The following is a 22,514-nucleotide window of genomic DNA, read 5'->3' on the forward strand; positions in this document are numbered from 1 at the left end:
AGCACAAGGGGGTTTAGTCCAGATGTAAAAGCTATGAATCTGATGAGGAACCATTATACTTATATTTAATGAAAACTAAAAACTGTCTGGCAGACTTTGGAAGAGTCTATTCTGTAGAGAGTAGATGTGGAGCATAAGGAGATGTTTAGGTGGGATTATGTTTTACAGTAGGTGCAGACTTTAGTATTATTTTACTATACTTACTAAACATACTAATTATGTTTGTAGTAAAGCTCAAACTGAGACAAACCCTGAAGGTGGCCACACATCTTCAATAGCTGTTGGTCTCTGATGGCACCTCTCCTGAGAACAAAGATTCAGGCATATCTAAATATAACAGATCTTTTTCATGGTAAATTTTTGGCTGGATTAGATTGTTGACCGGTTCCTCCAAAGAAAGCGGGTTTGGCCTACCTTCGTTTACTGTGCTTTACCACCACTAGTTTTTGAAGAATACTAATGATAAGATAACAAAGCAATAGGAAAGTATATACATTTTGTTAAAATGGTGGTTTCATGATGAAGACAAGACACCCAAAAAGAAAAATAGTAAATATATTATTGTATAAAGGAGAGACATAGACCAATATTCATGTTACTAGTTATTATGGTATAAAAAAAAATGGTGTTCCCACAGTGAGTCTTTGACAAATAAAAACATATTCCTTAAAAAACGTCAAATACTTTTCTGAACGGTAATGGCATATACATTTCATTAGAAAGTTCTAAGAAAGGCCACATGTAATGTAAAACCAAGAGCTCTACCCACAAAGGTCAAACACTGATGACAGTGACTGGGACGGATATATGCTGTGTTTGCCTTTGTCATGCTTTCCTTACTACTTTGCTTCTCATGTCTGGTTTATTTCAATGACTGCCATCCTTCCTCGATAATTGAAAAGCCACATATTTTCAATTGTGTTCAGAAAGAGCAACAATACTGATGCCAGTTCTGGGATGCAAGAGTGAAACAAAAAGACCACTATTGGCGATTGGTGATTTGTGCAGTATCAGCAAGGTAGCTGTAAGTATAGTAATTGATTGTGAAGGTTGCCGTTGCAATGTGGTTGGTCTAGGGCTGATGCCACCAAAATAATGTTTTGTGTAGCTTTGAAGCTTTATTTTGACAGAGGAGCTACGTAGGAGTGAAAAGGAAGATGAAAATTAGGCACCAAAATATGGGAAAACAAACCTGATGCCACTTTTTTTTTCCATTGATTTTGGAGAGTATAATCTCAGTCTTGATTTTGGCAATGAGTATAATATATTGTCAAAAATGCCAATGGTACCCAATTTTACTATGCTTAAAGGTGTTGTCCAGGATTGGGGCGAAGCTGCAATACTGCACACAACCTGTGGACAGGTGAGAAGCAGCCATGTTTTTCTAACTCTGGACAACCTCTTTAATTAGTGATGTCAATAATTAGGATGAGTAGATATCATACCTATGAAGAGGACAAAGTCTATTCATGAATATGATGCTTAATAGTCAAGATATACAGTACAGACCAAAAGTTTGGACACACCTTCTCATTCAAAGAGTTTTCTTTATTTTCATGACTATGAAAATTGTAGATTCACACTGAAGGCATCAAAACTATGAATTAACACATGTGGAATTATATACATAACAAACAAGTGTGAAACAACTGAAAATATGTCATATTCTAGGTTCTTCAAAGTAGCCACCTTTTGCTTTGATTACTGCTTTGCACACTCTTGGCATTCTCTTGATGAGCTTTAAGAGGTAGTCCCCTGAAATGGTTTTCACTTCACAGGTGTGCCCTGTCAGGTTTAATAAGTGGGATTTCTTGCCTTATAAATAGGGTTGGGACCATCAGTTGCGTTGAGGAGAAGTCAGGTGGATACACAGCTGATAGTCCTACTGAATAGACTGTTAGAATTAGTATTATGGCAAGAAAAAAGCAGCTAAGTAAAGAAAAACGAGTGGCCATCATTACTTTAAGAAATGAAGGTCAGTCAGTCAGCCGAAAAATTGGGAAAACTTTGAAAGTAAGGGCTATTTGACCATGAAGGAGAGTGATGGGGTGCTGCGCCAGATGACCTGGCCTCCACAGTCACCGGACCTGAACCCAATCGAGATGGTTTGGGGTGAGCTGGACCGCAGAGTGAAGGCAAAAGGGCCAACAAGTGCTAAGCATCTCTGGGAACTCCTTCAAGACTGTTGGAAGACCATTTCAGGGGACTACCTCTTGAAGCTCATCAAGAGAATGCCAAGAGTGTGCAAAGCAGTAATCAAAGCAAAAGGTGGCTACTTTGAAGAACCTAGAATATGACATATTTTCAGTTGTTTCACACTTGTTTGTTATGTATATAATTCCACATGTGTTAATTCATAGTTTTGATGTCTTCATAGTCATGAAAATAAAGAAAACTCTTTGAGTGAGAAGGTGTGTCCAAACTTTTGGTCTGTACTGTATATACTCAAATATATATAGAACAAACTTTATGCCACGTTATATAGCTAAACTTTTTAGGTGAACTGTTGGTATAATGAATGCCGAGGCTTAATATTCTTCAGTAAATGTCATTTTTTCACGGATTACAGAAACGTTAACATTATAATGTGGAGCAGACTTTTACCTAAAACCCATGTTATAGAGTGCATCATTGTCTGCATATTTCCACAGTTTAAAGGCTATTAATGCTCTATTTACAGATAATTCCCAAACCGATGTAATCGGTGTGTGGTAAGGCATTTCAAGTGGCAGTCCAAGAAAGACATATGGGACAAGATAATATTAAATCTCTTCATTAAATCAAGTTGTTCCATGCATTACCCAGATGCCTTGATTTAATTTCCATTGAAAGTAATAAGCATTTATTGGCATATGAAGTAGCTATCTATGTAGTTGTTGATTCATTTTGAAGAGTCATTATGGTGAAGATAATCATTCTTTAGTTCTAATTATCATACTCCGCAATCACGCACTTTCCAAAAATAGTGTGTGGTATCACAGGAGGTTCCAAAGAACACTTCAACTCATCAGCTCGCTGGAACGGTGGATCTGTCTCAGAATTTCAGCTTACTTCTGCTTTCTGAGATAATTCTCAAGGATAACTCCATTGAAATTGTTGAAGGGTAGCTCTTTCACCACTTTTCTCAAATATGGCAGATACTTCTACTTTTATTGGTTTTGTCTACTTGGCGGAGGATCTTGTGCTCTAGTAGATTGCAGTGTGACTTCAATATTGTTGAGCCACTAATATAACTGTATCCTGCCCAACAGATATCGCTGTTGCATCACTTTCTTTTTGTAAAGTTTTTGGCCTACCACTGCAGCATTTGGCAAATCAGTTTGGATATTCAGGTGCTGTAGATTACATCCTGCATTGAAGCCCTCTAATGTAGGACATAGAAAGTGCCATTGGTAAGAACAAAGTGCGGTCATACTGTCAAATGTCCTGTTAATGTCAGGACTAGGGCTGCAGCTAACGATTATTTGAATAATCGATTAGTTGCCGATTAATTTCTACGATTAATCGATTAATCGGGAAAACGACAAAATTACAAAACAAAGCGGTTTATATGATTTTACTTGAAAAATTATGTTCAAAGGCCATATTAAAACAAATTGTGGATGGCACTGTTATGGGGAGGATCTGTGGGTGGCGCTGTTATGGAGAGGTGGATCTGTGGGTGGCGCTGTTATGGAGAGGGGGATCTGTGGGTGGCGCTGTTATGGAGAGGGGGATCTGTGGGTGGCGCTGTTATGGAGAGGGGGATCTGTGGGTGGCGCTGTTATGGAGAGGGGGATCTGTGGGTGGCGCTGTTATGGAGAGGGGGATCTGTGGGTGGCGCTGTTATGGAGAGGGGGATCTGTGGGTGGCGCTGTTATGGAGAGGGGGATCTGTGGGTGGCGCTGTTATGGAGAGGGGGATCTGTGGGTGGCGCTGTTATGGAGAGGGGGATCTGTGGGTGGCGCTGTTATGGAGAGGGGGATCTGTGGGTGGCGCTGTTATGGAGAGGGGGATCTGTGGGTGGTGCTGTTATGGAGAGGGGGATCTGTGGGTGGCGCTGTTATGGAGAGGTGGATCTGTGGGTGGCGCTGTTATGGAGAGGTGGATCTGTGGGTGGCTCTGTTATGGAGAGGGGGATCTGTGGGTGGCGCTGTTATGGAGAGGGGGATCTGTGGGTGGCGCTGTTATGGAGAGGGTGATCTGTGGGTGGCGCTGTTATGGAGAGGGGGATATGTGCACTGTTATGGGCATAACAGTGCACAGATCCCTTTCCCCATAACAGTGCACAGATCCCTTTCCCCATAACAGTGCACAGATCCCTTTCCCCATAACAGTGCACAGATCCCTTTCCCCATAACAGTGCACAGATCCCTTTCCCCATAACAGTGCACAGATCCCTTTCCCCATAACAGTGCACAGATCCCTTTCCCCATAACAGTGCACAGATCCCTTTCCCCATAACAGTGCACAGATCCCCCCTCCCCATAGCAGTGCCATAGACCGATCCCCCTACCCATAACAGCCCCGGCCCTGCTGCTCACAGCAGACTAATCACTCACTGCATCTTTATTTTACCTTACAATCGTGACGCTCCAGTAACAACTCTGCAGGCAGAGCGGAGGGCGGCGTAACGTCACTTACTCACGTGACGCACCTGCTCCGCCCACTTTATGAATGAAGGAGGCGGAGCAGGCGCGTCACATGAGTAAGTGACGTTACGCCGCCCTCCGCTCTGCCTGCAGAGTTGTTGTTACTGGAGCGTCACGATTGTAAGGTAAAATAAAGATGCAGTGACCGCCCGCATAGCAGCGAATCGGCGATTATTCGATAACTGGATTCGTCGACAACGAATCCAGTTATCGATTATTATCGATTACATCGATTAATCGTTGCAGCCCTAGTCAGGACACATCTCACTGCCCTAAGGTATGATGGGACAGCAGACACACAACAAACCAGGAAGTAAAATCCAAGCATGGGGGGATAAGAGAAAACGGCAAATAAAGTAAATTAAAAAAAATCCAAGGAGGAATGGGAGCTAGAGTAATTGAACGAAATTGAGCAAAATTCTGCGAAAAGTAGTTTAATGGCACAATCCCTTTAATGCCTCCTACTGTGATAATTGAAAGCCAATGACATCCAATATCATTAACTCAATATGACAACCAAGTTAAGTTCACAACACTTATAGCTCAAATATTTGGAAGAGTTTTAGGCTTAAAATTCGTGTGTCTTGCCATTAATGAAACTCTGTGCACCTAAACAAAAAGGACAGTACACCATGTAAAAACACTATTGATGGCATTAGATGGAGAAGAGAGGTAGTGACATTTTTACTGTAAAGGAATAATTATGTAGCTACTAGAATGTTTTTCATGGTCATCTTGTGTCTCCTTTGTTATAGCTGTAGCTGCCTATAATGCATTTTATCATCTGAAAGTGCTGTCAGCAATGACACCTACAAGGGTGTACAATGGGGTACACTATTCCAAAAATAGTGATGTGGATGAACACCACATTCAAATTTGATAATCAAATATGATTGCCTAATAAAACAGTTTTTGTATTATTCATTGAACTTTAGGTTTAAATGTTTTGAAGGCAACGTTTTAAAACCACTGACCCTCTGATACTATAGACGCATGGATCTAAAGAGAGGTGGTTTGTTTCAGGTACTGGAGATATAATGAAGAAATGAGAGTTATGGATCCTGGTTACCCCAAATCAATTACAATATGGAAAGGAATACCAGAAGCACCTGAAGGGGCTTTTGTCGACAAGGAGAATGGTATGTAGAGCTATTAGACAGTTTACCTTGCAATATATTGTACATCACATAAACTTTACCGTAATACTGATTGTTACATCTACAGGCATTGCTAAACATAAAGGGTTCACATTAACAAGAGCAGATCCATGTAAATCACCGTAGGACTTTGTAAGATAACTAACTTCTATTGATTCCATGGAAGAAAGAGAGCAAGCACTTTTAAGAACGATCATTACAAGACATCAAATCTTAGCTCCTAGGAATAATTTGAGCGACATTACAAATGCTTTTGTGCCTTTTCTCAGTCTCTAATTTGGTCTACCGAACAATATGGCAGAGCTATTTTTTTCTTTTAGATTTGAACATAGATAGAACATGACCTGATTGCTGATTGATCCAATTATTAGAATTCTACCTATAGATTATAACTAATAGGAAACTAATTGCAAACACAAGAATGTAGCAGCAACTGGCATACAAGAGTATGCCAAAAATGTATGCAAGCGCGTATGCAAAAGAATGAAATATATTTGCATACATTGATTGCCCCATTGGCTTTCAGGAAACGATTAAGAATAGGGAGCTTTTTTATGAAAAAGGCATCTGTACATGGACAAAATGTTGAAAATGCTTGACCAGAAGGTTAAACTTTCACCTGAAAAGGTTTCTTAACCCGAGACACAATATGTTGAAAGGTGCTACATGTAGTTCTAGTTGAGAGACTTTGCATACACAGGCACTGGTGAAATCAATGTGCAAACTTGAGTGGTCAAATAACCTCAAAATAAGAAAAGGATACAAAAAGGGGAACGGGGTATTAATGGTAGATCGGTAACAACATAGGCAGCGTTACCTATTATTATTCTTATCTTGTATTGTTGTACTGCAAAACTTGTTATGCTGATACATCCTTTCAGGTCATTATGACATGTTTAACACAGACAGAATCCTTCAAGCTGCCATATTTAATGATGTTTGTGTGTATTATGGATGACACAGTGATCTGAAGAAGGGGTGAGTGAACACCCAGAAATGTGTAGTCTGGATAACAATAGAGAATTCAACATGAAGGATATCTGTTTGGACTGTTCGGACCGGCCATAGACCCTAAAGAGAAATATTCCAGTGGTGCAATGCCCAGGAACCCGCCTCAAGGCTCAAGGCTGGGTACAAAATGATTCGATGCTCTCATTATTATTTAATGCTAGGAGCATCAGGTACTTATGCACCTGGCCATTGGGCCGCACGCGAACTCCTGAACTCAACAGTATCGCTATCCTAAGGACGGTTATACAGTTGAATACTGTAGTGAGGGAGGCAGTATTTTGTGCTGCACTATGGTATTTAGTTCTGCTGGGTGGTATTTTGTGCTGCACTACAGTATTACAGGCCCTGCCTACTTGTGTTGCCTTGCCTTCTATCAATTTGGTTAGGCCTACAACATGGCCAACTTTTTTTTTTTCTTTCCAGGGCCGCTTTAAAGAGGACCTTTCACCTGGAAAAACATTGTGAACGAAGTATGCTGACATGGAGAGCGGCGCCCGGGGATCTCACTGCACTTACTATTATCCCTGGGCGCCGCTCCGTTCTCCCGTTATGCCCTCCGGTATCTTCTCTCAGTAAGTTATAGTAGGCGGTGTCTGCCCTTGTTCTGTGGGCGTCTCCTTCTCCTAGGCTGCAGCGCTGGCCAATCGCAGCGCACAGCTCACAGCCTGGGAGAAAAAAAACTCCCAGGCTGTGAGCTGTGCGCTGCGATTGGCCAGCGCTGCAGCCTAGGAGAAGGAGACGCCCACAGGACAAGGGCAGACACCGCCTACTATAACTTACTGAGAGAAGATACCGGAGGGCATAACGGGAGAACGGAGCAGCGCCCAGGGATAATAGAAAGTGCAGTGAGATCCCCGGGCGCCGCTCTCCATGTCAGCATACTTCGTTCACAATGTTTTTCCAGGTGAAAGGTCCTCTTTAAGTTTCCAGTCCTCCCTTGACTGTATATTCTCACTTAATGAGTTGTACTGATAATGATAATTAACTCTGTCTCGTCCTTACCAGTCTATCAGTAATTCCGTTGTTTCATGTTTTCTTTGCAAAAAAATCTGGATATAATATATACGTTTTTTTTTTTTTTTTATACGGTAGTAAAGCTGTACACTATTGCCCACACTTAAAGGGAACCTGTCATCAATTTTATGCTGCCCATACTAGTGTCAGTATAAAGTAGAGACAAATGAATTGATTTCAATGGTCTGTCATTTCTAAGTTAAAAGTAAGTGGTTGCTGAGAACCAACATCACAAACATTGCAGACTGGGCCTGGAAAAGAGTCAAATCTACATGAGAAGAGTCCTGGTTATTCATGAATTCATGCCCACCTGCTGATTATTGACAGTGTTCTACCTAGTTTTCTCCATTTCTCTCTAGGAGAGAACTGACAATCATCAGCAGATGGGGGAGAGAGCAGGAGATATGAATAACCATTACTCTTCTCAGGTAGATTTGACTCTTTTCAAGGCCTGGGCTGTAATGATTATGATGCTGGTTCTCGGCAACTACTTACTTTTAGCTGATGAGTGACACACCGCTGGAATCAGCATTTCTGTCACTATTTTATGTGGCCCTTAGTGAGGTCAGCATAAAATTAATGACATGTTCCCTTTAAAATAAATGTCCTTGATGTATTGCACAAAAAAATATATGTTTGGGCCACAGAAAACAATGGAATTGAACAATACATTTTATGTGAAAGGAGCCATCGTTTTTTTTTGTTTGTTTTTTCTTCAAATCGTACATATCTGTACAACAAGAGACTCATCCATCTCTCTTGGTGTACCTGCATTTACAGTAAGGAAGGTACTTTATACTGGGTGGCTTAATTGGGTTGTTCAGCCGATAATTTCAAAAGAAAACTTTCGAAAACCTTAAAATAAAATGACAAATATATTACCTCACTGATTCCCAGTGTTTCCAGTTCAACACCTCCCGAGTTCCAACCAGTCTCTATTTCATGGTACTTCTCGACATGGAAATGTGACGGATCAGCCACTGGCTGAGGCAGGTCACTGCTTCAGCTAAAGATTGACTGAGTAGTCGTATTTCCTTTTTTGAGAGAGAAGAGGAAATAGAGCCTGACAGGGGCCCAAAAAGTGCTGGATTGGTATCAGTATTCAGTATATATATATATATATATATATATATATATATATTATTATTTTTATTTTTTTTTAAAGCCTTTCTGAGTCTTTAAAAAATAAATAAAAAATACAGGTTGGGCCACCCCTTAAATGCATACATATCTTGTAACATGTTGTAGTGCTTCTTGATTTGTTTTTCTTTTTCATTTGGAACAGTGGCAATGCAGACACACATTCGTACAGTTTTGAGTTATATGAGTTACAGTATATGTAAAGTATAATATGGTGTTTTGGAAACCAAAAAAGAATGCAGGCTAAAATGTACATTTTTATATCTCTTCAGGCTTCACTTTCTTCTATAAAGGCAAAGAATACTGGAAATTCCACAATCAGAGACTGAAAGTAGAACCCGGATACCCACGGTCAATTCTTAAAGATTACATGGGATGTGAGACTTCAGTTGACCGAGATAAAGATCAAACCAGTACTCAAGACGATGTAGACATTGTCATGAAGCTCGACAACACAGCCAGCACTGTGAAAGCCATAGCTATTGTAATTCCTTGTATTCTGGCCTTGTGCCTCCTTGTCTTGGTTTACACCGTTTTTCAATTCAAAAGGAAAGGAACACCCCGCCACATACTGTACTGTAAACGCTCTATGCAAGAGTGGGTGTGATGTAGGGTTTCTTATTGTAGAAATTTGAGGTTATTCGAGATACATCAGAGCTATTATGCTGTTCCCATAGCGTGACACAGGCATCTGCGGGCCAGGGTCATATCGCTGATCTTTAAATCCAAGAGGTTTTGTGTCCTGCACTTGAGTGGGGATTCAATCATCTGGGGAGCTTCCATGAAATGCAGTTTCTGCCGTTCCTCCAGTTTTTGTATTTCTTTGTCATTCAGTTTTAGGCCTTTCCTCTGCACTTTGGATGCAAACTTTGTGTCCAGAAATGACATCAAGGAGGTAGAATAAATCCTGAAATAATAAATTTTGCTTTCAAATTACTCTAGTTTTGAATACTGCAGATCCTCTTTGAAAAGTTTTATTGCTGCAATTTGCAAGCATCAAATTAACAGAAGAATCACCCAAAATGAACCTTCAAGAGACTGTGAAGACCCAAAACAGCTTTGTTTCCAAAGAGGATTGATTCTCTGTCTGCTATGGCTAGATGCCCACAACTGAATTTGTGGGAGAACAATATGCTGAGGGACCTTGAGACTGTTTGGACAGACTTTTTTTTTTCCAACAAACAAGGGGCCAAATTATCTGCAATACAGTAACAGCCTTAATGATACATTCATTTTGTGTTTTATACAACTTTTTCTGAGCTTTGTCCAAAATGTTTTGAACACATTTTTAGTCATTAATGTACTGAACAAAAACTTCTTTGCTTTATTTTATTTTTATTTTCACATAACATTTGATTAACTGCCTAAGGCACTTACTAGGTCTGACAGGAACAATCATTTGGAACATTGGTGGGAAGTGGAACGTCTCCAAAGTGCATTGCTATAAGCTGTGGCAAAATGGCAGTCCTGTGAAAAAAAATGCAACAATGGTTATGACTCTAACTCATTCTCAAATTCCAATGGACTGGGCTTGTTTGTCGGTTGAATGATATGAACGTGCACAATAATTAAATAAGAGTTTAAGAAAACTTTAAAGAACTTGGCATTTTGATAAAATAATGTCCACTCTGGAAAGATTCTAAATTGTATTTTATTGTAGAGGGTAAAGATATAAAGAAGGATATAGAAATGGAGATAGAATTTGTTATAACTAGTGGTAGGTAGGACAAGGCTGTGGAGCAAAACTGTTGCACAGAATTCTGAATTGCCTTATATGTTTCAATCTGGTCACAAGTACTGTCAATACCAGGGGGAGATCTAAATTGCATTGCATGTTTACTATAGTTTTCCAAAGGCAAGGAGGTGATGGAACCTCAGCAGAGGTATGCCAGAGTAGGAGGAGCACCACCAAATCATTTTCTTCTTGTCAAACGTTACATTAATCTTAACATCTGATCTCCAGCATTAGGTCTTTTTTATTTTAAAAAAAATTATTGTGTTCCTAGAGGAAAGTCAGTGAGTGACGTCTCTATGGAAATTATTACAGCTGCTTTTTGCAGTATTATGCTTTTTACAAGCTCTATGCTATAAACATGAAGGGTGTAGTGAATGCAGTTGTAGTGTGGTCAGCTGGCTTCATCCTAAAGTCAGCATCTGTGGAAACAGTATGCCTTTATCCAAAATCGTGTCCTGTCGACTGTCATGACTTAAACTTTGTCGTTTTATAAAAAAGCTTGCCGTGTAAGACAGAGCTCTTTGTGCCCTCCGACCTTTAGCGTATGTTAAGCAAGAGAAACATATACTTAAGATGTATGGCGAATGCAAGTTGTAAATGAATGACCATTTATAAATTAAGTTTGTCTAGTAAATTTATAAGACATAGGGTGTGCGCATATATTCACATTTCAAGATAGCATTTTTTTTTATTCAAGAGTACCTGTACTTGAATATAAAAAAAAATATGTATATGACTAGGTGGAATAATTTGCACACAAATGTGTATGTGGGCACACAGTAAGTAGCACATTGTATTGCTGCCCCATCCCTGAAATGTTACTTAATGGAGACAACCATATGCTTACGGCGACCTTTCTACTCCATTTTTACCCACCTTCAGAATTGCATCACGCACATTTCATAGAGAAATATTTATGGCAAGTAAAGTAGTGGCAAACAAACTGTACTTCAATTAGGGGTTAGGAGAGACCCCATTACTGTCCCACAATGTGTATGAACAATTGCACCTCTTTTTGGCAACAGTATGTTAATAAAGCTTTCCCACCACACATATTGATAGCACATTGCTGTCAATGTTGTAGTTAAGGCTACTTTCACACTAGCGTTTTCAATTCCGCTATTGAGATCTGTCATAGGATCTCAATAGCGGAATTGAAAAGGCTTCCTCATTCATTGTCAATGGGGACAAAACTGAACTGAACGAAACAGAATGCGCCAAAATGCATTCAGTTCCATTTGGTTGCGCTCCCATCGCGGACAAAATAACTCTGCAAGCAGCGTTTTTCTGTCCGGGATGTGGTGCGGAGCAAGACGGATCCGTCCTGACACCCAATTTAAGTCAATGGGGACGGATCATTTTTCTCTGACACAATAGAAAACTGATCCGTCCCCCATTGACTTTCAATGGTGTTTATGACGGATCCGTCATGGCTATAGAAGACATAATACAACCGGATCCGTCCATGACGGATGCATGCGGTTGTATTATTGTAACGGAAGCATTTTTGAAGATCCATGGCGATCCTCAAAAAATGCTAGTGTGAAAGTAGCCTAACTCAGTTTTTCTGACCAAACAACACTAATAACTGTGCAGCCTAATTCTGGCACTGGGTTGTGCTGGAATGGGAGTGGAGGTGCATTAGGGAAAAGGCAAGGGGCTGTAAGGTTGATATTGATGTACCATCAGAGTGGTGGGAAACCCCCTTTAAAATGCCCATTCTTTGACTCTGATTTATGTATTTTATATCAATATTTCTGACAGTTTCAGGTATGACTATACTTTGGGAGCAAAGTATTGTTAGCAAGGTATATAATAGTGGAAAAAAAAGTAAACTCACTGTCAAAGTTGCACAATACATGATATAAAACATTGCTCCCACTACTTTGCTCAGATCATTGCCTATTAAAAGAAGTACAGTATATGACAAAATATTTTGGAATAGTGTCATCATAGAGATACATGTATATAAAGAAAAGTAAATGGACCGTGTGATAAAATGGGTTATATCAGAAATGTAATTAAGTTTTTTATTTTTTTGAAAAGTGGACTTGGAAATCCCAGGATGCACATTTAAAAATCCGCTGGAACTCCTCCACAGTGAGAATAGATTTCTCTATCAGTTTTAGAAACCCATTATAGTTTCTAATAGTTATATAGCATGACCTCCAAATACCAGATTATATCACATTTCATATCTTAGAGCCTAACGCTACTCAAAGTTATGCCAATATCTTACTGCCCCGTGCCATCTTATCAGGGTCAAAGTGGTTGAGATATGGGGTATTGATTGGCAGGAGTCTTACACTTGAATACTAGCGTGGTTACTGGTTTACCTGGCATGTGCCCATGTCCTTGGTGAGTATAGAGTACTATGTGCTCCAGCCATAGGGAATACACAGGTTTGGCAGCAGACTCGGTGGTGGTGGTGGTGGTGGTGGTGGTGGTGGGCTGAAGTGGTGGTGGTGGTGGTTGGTCAGAGTGGGCTGAAGTAGCAGTGGCTGAAAGGATATGGATACTATTTGGGCCAGTTAATGGGCATCTATCAGCAGATTTGTATTTATAAAACTGGATGACCAGTTGCATGTGCGCTTGGTAGCTGGAAGCATCTGTGTTCATATGTGCCCGCATTGCTGAGAAAAATTATGTTTTTGATGTATGCAAATGAGCCTCTAGTAACATTGTCATTACTACTAGAGGCTCTGCTCTCTCTACAACTGCTGCACCCTCTGCACTTTGACTGACATTGCCAGGCAGTTACGGTCATCATGCCTGGCCCTGTCAATCAAAGTGGAGAAGACACTGTGGTCGCAGAGAGAGCAGAGCTTCTAGGTGTAACAGCAACGCCCTCGTTGCTCCTAGAGGCTCACTTGCATATGTTAAAACATCATTTTTACCAATGCAGGCACATATGAACATGGGACCAACACTGATACCTTCAGCTGCCAAGCACACATGTAACAGGTCAGACAGTGTCATAGGTACAGAAGCCCTTTAACTACAGTTTACAGGGCTTTCTATGTATTATTTTGTGAGGGGCCTTATGCGAAAACTTTACCCCAGGGAGAAGAAAAGCTAGCCTTGTCTTTGCACTAGTGAATTTCCTTACATAACTTACATTATAAGGAAATACTGGTGAAAGCTACTTCTTCTGTAGATCTCTGTAGGTGTAAAATGGGGGTATGGAGTGAGATTTTGGGATTCTCTAAGTCACACCTGAATTTTTAAGTTTTAAATGCATTAAGGCTTTATGAGAATAAAAAATAAATTAATAAGTGATCTAAGAAGTGAAATGAAGCTTAGTTTTCTACTTTATTAACAGAAACTAAAATCGGTATAAATCAATATAAAGAAATAAAAAATATATATATATTGCCGAACCAAGTAGAAAATCTGTCATTTTAGGCTTTTTTGTCGAATGACAAGCAGAAAACCTATACATTTTTTCACACCCCTTATGTAGTATAGATAGTACGTTGAAAAAGTTACATTTTATAAACAAGGGAAAATAAAAGTTTCACTGTTATTTATGTTCTAGTAGAATATCACCAGATTAGATTTTCTGTATGAAATCATGTGTTTTTTTCACCCAGTGTCCGGTAGGTGAAATTACTTTTAATGACAAACACAAAGCTCATTTGTGTGCAAATGCGAAGCTGAATAACTGGTGCTAACGTGTATCGAGACTGTGAGATATAACCGGGCAGTGCTTAGACTGACTATTTCACTTGGGTTATTGGAAGCCAATGCATAAACAGTATGTTATTTGCATAAGTCCGATTTTAATACCTAAAGTCATTGCACAGAAAAGAAAGTAAATTTATTTAAAATTTTAAAAAAAAATGTTTTAAAGTTATGCTATGCCCCATATTGCATCATCTAAGATACGTGGGTCAATAACGGTTTTACTATTATTAATTTTATTTTAATGTATTGTATTCCATAACACGGCAACTTGTGTTTTATAAGGAAAAATATGTTTACAAAGCTTTATCACTGTGACTGCATCGTTCTGAAACTTGGTAGCATAGGCTTCAGGCAGCTTAGACAGATTGCAAGCCACTGTGCTATCAAACAAGTGTTCTCCATGTCAGTCATAGTGGTAAAGGCTGTGTAGTGATTCATTTCTATTTATTACTATTTATTTTATGTTTCTCTTAAGGAGGGCTGTTTGGGGGTAGGGAAGGTCTGCTGTAAGTGTCTTAAGGGAAGGGATCATTGGCTTTTATACTATTGTATCTTCTGTAATTACCATTGTTTTATTGTGTTGTAATTAAAAGACAAATAAAGCTACAAATAAATAGCAGACAATATCATTTTCCATGCACTTCTTTTTACTGTTACTTTCCTACCTGAATAGTAATATCCTGAATATTTTTTTAATGATTTATTGTGTTTTAAAATCATTGGGCGTGATGCATTTGGCAAAGCCTTGGACATAGGGCCTTTATGGAGAAATGTATGAACCTATCAAAACATTGCAAATAAAAAGGTAGAATCCAGCTTCCAAACAACGTGTTAAACTTTAATAAATAAGTGCTTTAAAATCCAACATGTACATCCAAATCTACGCGTTTCAGATCATTCCATACAGATCCTTACTCATGACAAAAAAGGAATGTAAGACTCTGACCTTAAATAAAGGGCAGGTCAAACATGTCAGGTGGAAGTAATTACCATCAGCTCCACCTCTAGGACAATAAAACATATATTAAGAACCGAAAGCAATGCATAAGGATCAATTTAGACCCATTGGTACACAAGTGTTCATAGAAAAAATCCAATGAGATTCTCTGTTTAAAAGAGCCCTCTTATGGTCTCCTCCACGTTTAGGATAATTAACTCTTTCTACCCTCTGCACAATTAAACCTCTAGTATCTCCTGCATGACAAGCTGCATAATGTGAACTGACCGCAAACACATTTCTTGTTAGCGCATGAGGAATATCAGAGATGTGTCTGCGGATTCTGGTTTTAAGGCCGTTAGTAGTACAACCTATATATTGCAACCGACATATCGTGCAGGTGATACAATAAACCACAAAACTGGTGTTGCAATTAACATATTGTTTGAGTAAAAAGGTTTTTTGATTAGCCAAAGAAACAAGTGTTTGGCCAATTTGGATATAACTGCAACAAGTAAAAACTCGATGCCCACATTTAAAATTACCCTTAAAGCGTAGCCAACTCTGTTGTTTCTGAGATTCATCAAGAAACAAACTGGGGCTGACTCGCTGGGCCAGTGTGGGCGCTCGATGGGCAATGCATTTGATACCCAAATGTACTGTATCCATCCAATGTTCATCGGCACGCAAAACTGACTGATGTTTCCTAACTATTTGGCAAATCTTCTTGTGTTCAAGACTGTAATTAGTAACAAACACTGGGGCCCTATTTCGGGAGGCCCTACTAGTCTTTTTAGATGTACCTCTATTTCTACCATTAGGAAAAACCAAGTATGCCCGCAATTTGGTTGATACAAGTGCCCTGGCTTGTTTTAAAAATGTATCACTATAGCCACGGACAGCTAAGCGGTCCTGAGGCGTATGAATTTGCCTCTAGGAATATTGCGAACATCATGAGCAGGATGACCTAATGAAGTAAAAAGTGTGCTGTTCCCAGCAGTTTCTTTGCGGTAAGTATGGGTAATGATGGTAGATTCAATAACATCACCCACTAAGATGAGATCTAAAAATAAAATAGATGTAGAATCAAAATTAACTGTAAATTTCAAATTTAGAGAGTTATCATTCAAATAGTTCTAGCCCCATCCATAGCAGTAGTGATGTCCTATCCATAGCCCGGGCAAACTTGGTAAAGGTTCCATTGGTGGAAGCTGGATTTTCAGAAGAGAAGAGTCCAGGCTGATCCATGCAGCTTCAGATTGATAATTATATATATTCTCCTACAGGTATGTTCTGTGGAAACCCTTTTATGATATGTATATAAGCATTCCTTCCTGTGATACGGTATCTAATGGAGCATGCCCAGAGTTTATAAAATTGAAAACACACAAAAGTAACAGAAAAGCCCCATACAAGTCTATGGGTGCCATGTTATACAGGATTGGCCCACGAAAAAGTAGCCCACCTCCAGCGATAGTATGACAAGATGAAAGAGAAAGTGGATTGTTTTTTCTTAATTACCCACAGGTCACAAAAGATGCTAAAAGTGGTCCCCGTTCATGTCTGCATCTTTGGGCATGTCGGATTATTTTGGCTAATACTGCTTGCAGCTCTTCACCAGTGATGCTGCGGATGGTGTTTGTGATGTTCTCCTTGAGTTCATCCAGCGGATGTGGATTGTTAGTGGACACTTTCTGGTTTAAATTTCTACACAGATAAAAGTCTGGGGAACGTGGAGGCCATAACCCCTTGCTCACAGTTCGCTCCTCCGTAAACAGTTCATGAACCTGTGTCATCCTGTGAGGTGTGGCATGTTGCCCCATCTTGTTGGAAAAAGTAAGACATTTTTTCTTCTGCAGCATCACTGTTGAAGAGCTGCAAGCAGTATCAGTCAACATAATCCAACGTGCCCAAAGATGAATAGATGTGAACGCAGACCACTTTCAGCATCTTTTGTGACTTGTGGGTAATTAAAAAAACACAATCCACTTACTCGTTCATCTTATCATAGTATCGCTGGAGGCGGGCTACTTTTTCGTGGGCCACCCTGTAGTTCCATACAACTCGGAGATTGTAAGTTTACCTATTATTATAATTTGTTTCCAAGATCCCAACACCATAGGTTATCTGAAGAAATTCCCAATTTACATAACAAAGCTCTAGTGTTCTCCTTCTGGAGTACAGCACTCTACTCCTGTACTTTACCCAAAAACACCCTGGGTGCCTGCTGCGACTACGATTTCAGTTAATGAATATACAGTAGCTGTATACAGTATGTATGGGGGAAGCATAGTGAGAACTGTCACTTTCATTGTCTCTTCCCCATATTTCTACAAATGTGAAACCCAATACTATGCACACTATAAAACTGTCTCTATTGTATGGCTAGACAACTTGAATTGGTCTAGCCCATCATTCATGTGTGCCTCTTTCCTTTGGCACAACACTTGGCTCTTTAAATATGGCCTACTGCATATGTATTTAAGGCTTTTTTGCCCTTCCTGAAACTGATCTATTGCTGCATTTTGGAGACATTCTTTGTTTAAAGAATATGAAAATTAGGGCTTAAATGTACTGAGGGAGGACCCTAGTCAGTGCGCCTTATCTCCTCCACTAAGTGCCGGACACTCCCCTGCACTTGGGTTTTGTTTTTATGTTGTTTCCTATGCAGTAAAACTGACCCGTTACCTTCATTCTCCGGGTCAGTACAATTACAGCAAAACGACATTTATATAGTTTGTGTGTGTGTTTTAAGACATAAAAAAAAAATAATTTTTTTTTTCATCTCCTTTAGGGATGAGCAAATCGACTTCTGATGAAACATCCGAAGTCGATTCGCATAAAACTTTGTTTAAATACTGTACGGAGCGAGCGCTTCACACAGCTAGACAGTTAACCCTTTGTGACAGAATGTCTCAATATTTTTAATAAAGACCAATTGAAAATAGATATTTAGGCCAAAATTAGCAAAATGCAGTCATAAAAAAAATTTGACCTAAAGGTGTACATAGCCTTCAATTCACCATAGTTGACTATAACATTCATTAGATTGCAGCCACCTCCAAGCCTGCATTGGAATATTGCAGTAATTTGCCAGGCTGCCTTGTACAGGCTCAGGTCTAATACTAGTACAAGCCGCCTTCCTTGATCTCAACCAGGGGAAGGCAGCCCGGGCCAGGAAGTGTGTGGCTCCTTATTTTAGCGCTCCCAAATGCCGTTGTCACATTTTACCCACTACATCTGAGGAATGAAATGGCTGTGATTGGCATTGCCGCCAATCACAGACATTAGTCCTGGGCCTTTGCTGTGTAAAACATCAGAAATCCAGTGGTTATGGCACCCGCTGCACTCTGACATGGGCACCATCTTTAAAGACCAGATTGGCTTCAAAAAAGTATGGTCTGAATTTGTTTTCAAAGGTTTTATTTATTTTAAGTATTGAAGCACAAGAAAAACTATAAACATTTGGTACTGCAGTCATTTTATTCACCCTGATAATTAAGTTAACAAGTCAGATTTACCACATAGGGAAAGCCGTAATGAAGCCCATAAAACTTTTATTTGAGATTTTTTTCACCTCATTTGCAATTTTCTTTCAGCTTCCCACTACGTCGTATGCAATATTAAATGGTGTCATTAGAAAGTACAATTTGTCTCATAAACACAGGCCCTCATATGGATACGTGAACAGAAAAGTAAAGTTATCGCTCCAGGAAGGCAGGTAGTAGAAAACGAAAAAGACGGAAAATCGCTTTACCAGGAAGAGGTTAATAGGGTTGATCCTACTATCCAAAGAGTATGCCGCAGTGTTCTTCTGCCTATGGCTTCCCAGTTTACCCTACAAATGACTTGTAACACATGATGAGATTTTTAGGTTTATAACAGCTGGAAAGTCTTGTGTTGAAAAATACTACATTTCAAACCCTAGATGGGGTTCCTCCCTCCCCAGATTACAGCATGGCTCCCCTCTACTTGGTCCCCAGCATGGCTACCTTCTCCTCAGAACCCAGCATGCAGTAACTTTATTCTCCTTCTGAGTCTCCAAGATAACCCCCTTGTTTTTAGTCTCTAGGATGACTTCTTCAGCATCTCAGGCCCCAGCATGGCTTTTGTCTTCCAGTCTGTCTCATTCCATACAGCATGTCCAACTTGTTTTCCTCCACATGATGACTCCTCCCTCAAGTAACTGTCAGGCTATGCTAAAGATTTTTCCAAGGGCTGAACTTTGCAGCAGAATGTCAGCTGCTTAAAAAACTTGGAAAATCTTCTACTCTGGATCCGTCCCATCCTCTAGTAAGTGGTGGCTTGCTCCAATGCACTTCATTATATAAAGAGAAACAACCCTGAAGGAAGGAAGAACTGGAGACATATATAATGTTTTATGTTTCCTACCCTCTTGTAGTTACCCCTGTCCTATGCTCATGCCTGCTGTAGGAGAACAGTCAAGTAAGTTGGGTCTTACAAAGAGGGTCTCAGAAAGAAAACCTGTTTTACAAGGATTGTCACTGGTAGAAAAGAGGTGACTGATTGTCTTTTTAAAAGGATGGCTCCATCCCATCCTCTAGTAAGTGGTGGCTTGCTCCCATGTACTGCATTGTATAAAGAGATACATCAACACTGAGAAGGAAGAACTGGAGACAAATATAATGTTTAATGTTTCCTGCCTTCTTGTAGTTTCCTTGTTCTATGCTTGTGTCTGCTGTTGGAGAACGGTCAAGTAAGTGGGGTCTTACAAAGAGGGTTTCAGAAAGACAATCTGTTCAACAAGGGTTGTCACCAGTAGAGAAGAGGTGACTGATGATATTTTTAAAAGGCCACTTTACATAGACTGAATTAAATCGCAAAAATGTCACAGGTCATTGGTCTGAGATTAACTTGTTAGTAGCAGTATATTTTGCTTATAAACTCTTGTCGGAATTACAGTAGCAATATGAATCATATAAGGCAGCGCAAATACAAACATAGAAGTAAGCTAAAAGTGATACTGTGCTACATGGAAGGGTTAATTTTGGCTAGTCTAATTCTTTTAAAAAATGTAATGTTTGATTATCACTGGGGTCCTAGGTTCGAATCCGACCAAGGACAACCTCTGCATGGAATTTGTATGTTCTCCCTGTGTTTGCGTGGGTTTCCTCCAGGTACTCCGGTTTCCTCCCACACTCCAAAGACATACTCATAGGGAACTTAGATTGTGAGCTTCATTGTGGACAGTGTGATGATAATGTCTGTACAGCGCCACAGAATTTGTCAGCACTATATAAGTGAGTAAAATAAATAAATGAAATAAATAAATTTTGATTCAGGGTCACATTCCAGAGACTAGCTAATAGTATGCGTGTGCAAAACACACAACTGCCCAGTATCAGAAGATTCTTGGTCTGGGTCTACTAAGGGGTGGCATTTATCAAGTCTGCTATGCTATTTTTGTGGCATAATTTTTTTTTTACAATCGATGGCCATGTGCGACATCTAGTGCATATTTTTATGACATTTGGTCAAATTTTGCAACATTTAGTGAGCATCACCACTTTTAGAAATTTGATGAAAAGTAGGTCAGGATTTCAGATTATTTTATTGATAACCTATCAATATTGATAACCTATAGGAAGCGCTCTTACCCAAAGCACATTATATAATGTCATAGAAACTCAGCAAATTAAGATGTGTCCTGAACAACTACCATTGTCGTACAATTTGGGTGTTGGCATCTACTAGACAAAACCCCAAAAGTGCATATACTATGATACACACTTTTTAATCATAGTAACATAGTAACATAGTACATAAGGCCGAAAAAAGACATTTGTCCATCCAGTTCGGCCTGTTATCCTGCAAGTTGATCCAGAGGAAGGCAAAAAACCCTGTGAGGTAGAAGCCAATTTTCTCCACTTTAGGGGAATAAAAAATTCCTTCCCGACTCCAATCATGCAATCAGAATAACTCCCTGGATCAACGACCCCTCTCTAGTAGCTATAGCCTGTAATATTATTACGCTCTAGAAACACATCCAGGCCCCTCTTGAATTCCTTTATTGTACTCACCATGACCACCTCCTCAGGCAGAGAGTTCCATAGTCTCACTGCTCTTACCGTAAAGAATCCTCTTCTATGTTTGTGTACAAACCTTCTTTCCTCCAGACGCAGAGGATGTCCCCTCGTCACAGTCACAGTCCTGGGGATAAATAGCTGATGGGATAGATCTCTGTACTGACCCCTGATATATTTATACATATTAATTAGATCTCCCCTCAGTCGTCTTTTTTCTAAAGTGAATAACCCTAATTTTGATAATCTTTCAGGGTACTGTAGTTGCCCTATTCCAGTTATTACTTTAGTTGCCCTCCTCTGAACCCTCTCTAGCTCTGCTATGTCTGCCTTGTTTACAGGAGCCCAGAACTGTACACAGTACTCCATGTGTGGTCTGACTAGCGATTTGTAAAGTGGTAGGACTATGTTCATATCACGGGAATCTATGCCCCTTTTGATGCAACCCATTATCTTGTTGGCCTTGGCAGCAGCTGCCTGACACTGGTTTTTGCTGCTTAGTTTGCTGTTTATTAAAATTCCTAGATCCTTTTCCATGTCAGTGTTACCGAGTGTTTTACCATTTAGTATGTACGGGTGACTTGCATTTTTCCTTCCCATGTGCATAACCTTACATTTATCAGTGTTAAACCTCATCTGCCACTTATCTGCCCAAGCCTCCAATCTATCCAGATCCCTCTGTAGTAGTATACTGTCCTCTTCAGTGTTAATTACTTTACACAGTTTAGTGTCATCTGCGAAAATTGATACTTTACTATGCAAGCCTTCTACAAGATCATTAATAAATATATTGAAGAGAATAGGGCCCAATACTGACCCCTGAGGTACTCCGCTAGTGACAGTGACCCAATCTGAGTGTGTACCGTTAATAACCACCCTCTGTTTTCTATCACTCAGCCAGTTACTTACCCACATACAGATGTTTTCTCCCAGTCCGAGCATTCTCATTTTATATACTAACCTTTTATTCGGTACAGTGTCAAATGCTTTGGAGAAGTCCAGATATACGACATCCATTGATTCGCCGCTGTCAAGTCTAGAACTTACCTCCTCATAGAAACTGATTAAATTAGTTTGACATGACCGATCCCTCACGAAGCCATGCTGATATGGCGTTATTTGCTTATTTCCGTTGAGATGCTCTAATATAGCATCTCT

At 39.8% G+C, this 22,514-nt stretch overlaps 1 protein-coding gene across 1 annotated transcript in view; it reads left to right on the forward strand.

Moving 5' to 3' along the window:
- Window positions 1–11,881, forward strand: part of MMP16 (matrix metallopeptidase 16) — a 243,756-nt gene extending 231,875 nt beyond the window's left edge. The window contains exons 9-10 of the mRNA XM_040431288.1: window positions 5,655–5,770; window positions 9,226–11,881. Coding sequence (XP_040287222.1) covers window positions 5,655–5,770; window positions 9,226–9,560 — 451 coding nt within the window. The 3' untranslated portion in view covers window positions 9,561–11,881. The remainder of the gene's footprint in view (window positions 1–5,654; window positions 5,771–9,225) is intronic.
- The last annotated feature ends 10,633 nt before the right edge of the window (window positions 11,882–22,514 follow it).

The sequence above is a fragment of the Bufo bufo genome, chromosome 5 (assembly GCF_905171765.1).
Source record: "Bufo bufo chromosome 5, aBufBuf1.1, whole genome shotgun sequence".
NCBI classification, from domain to species: Eukaryota; Metazoa; Chordata; class Amphibia; order Anura; family Bufonidae; genus Bufo; species Bufo bufo.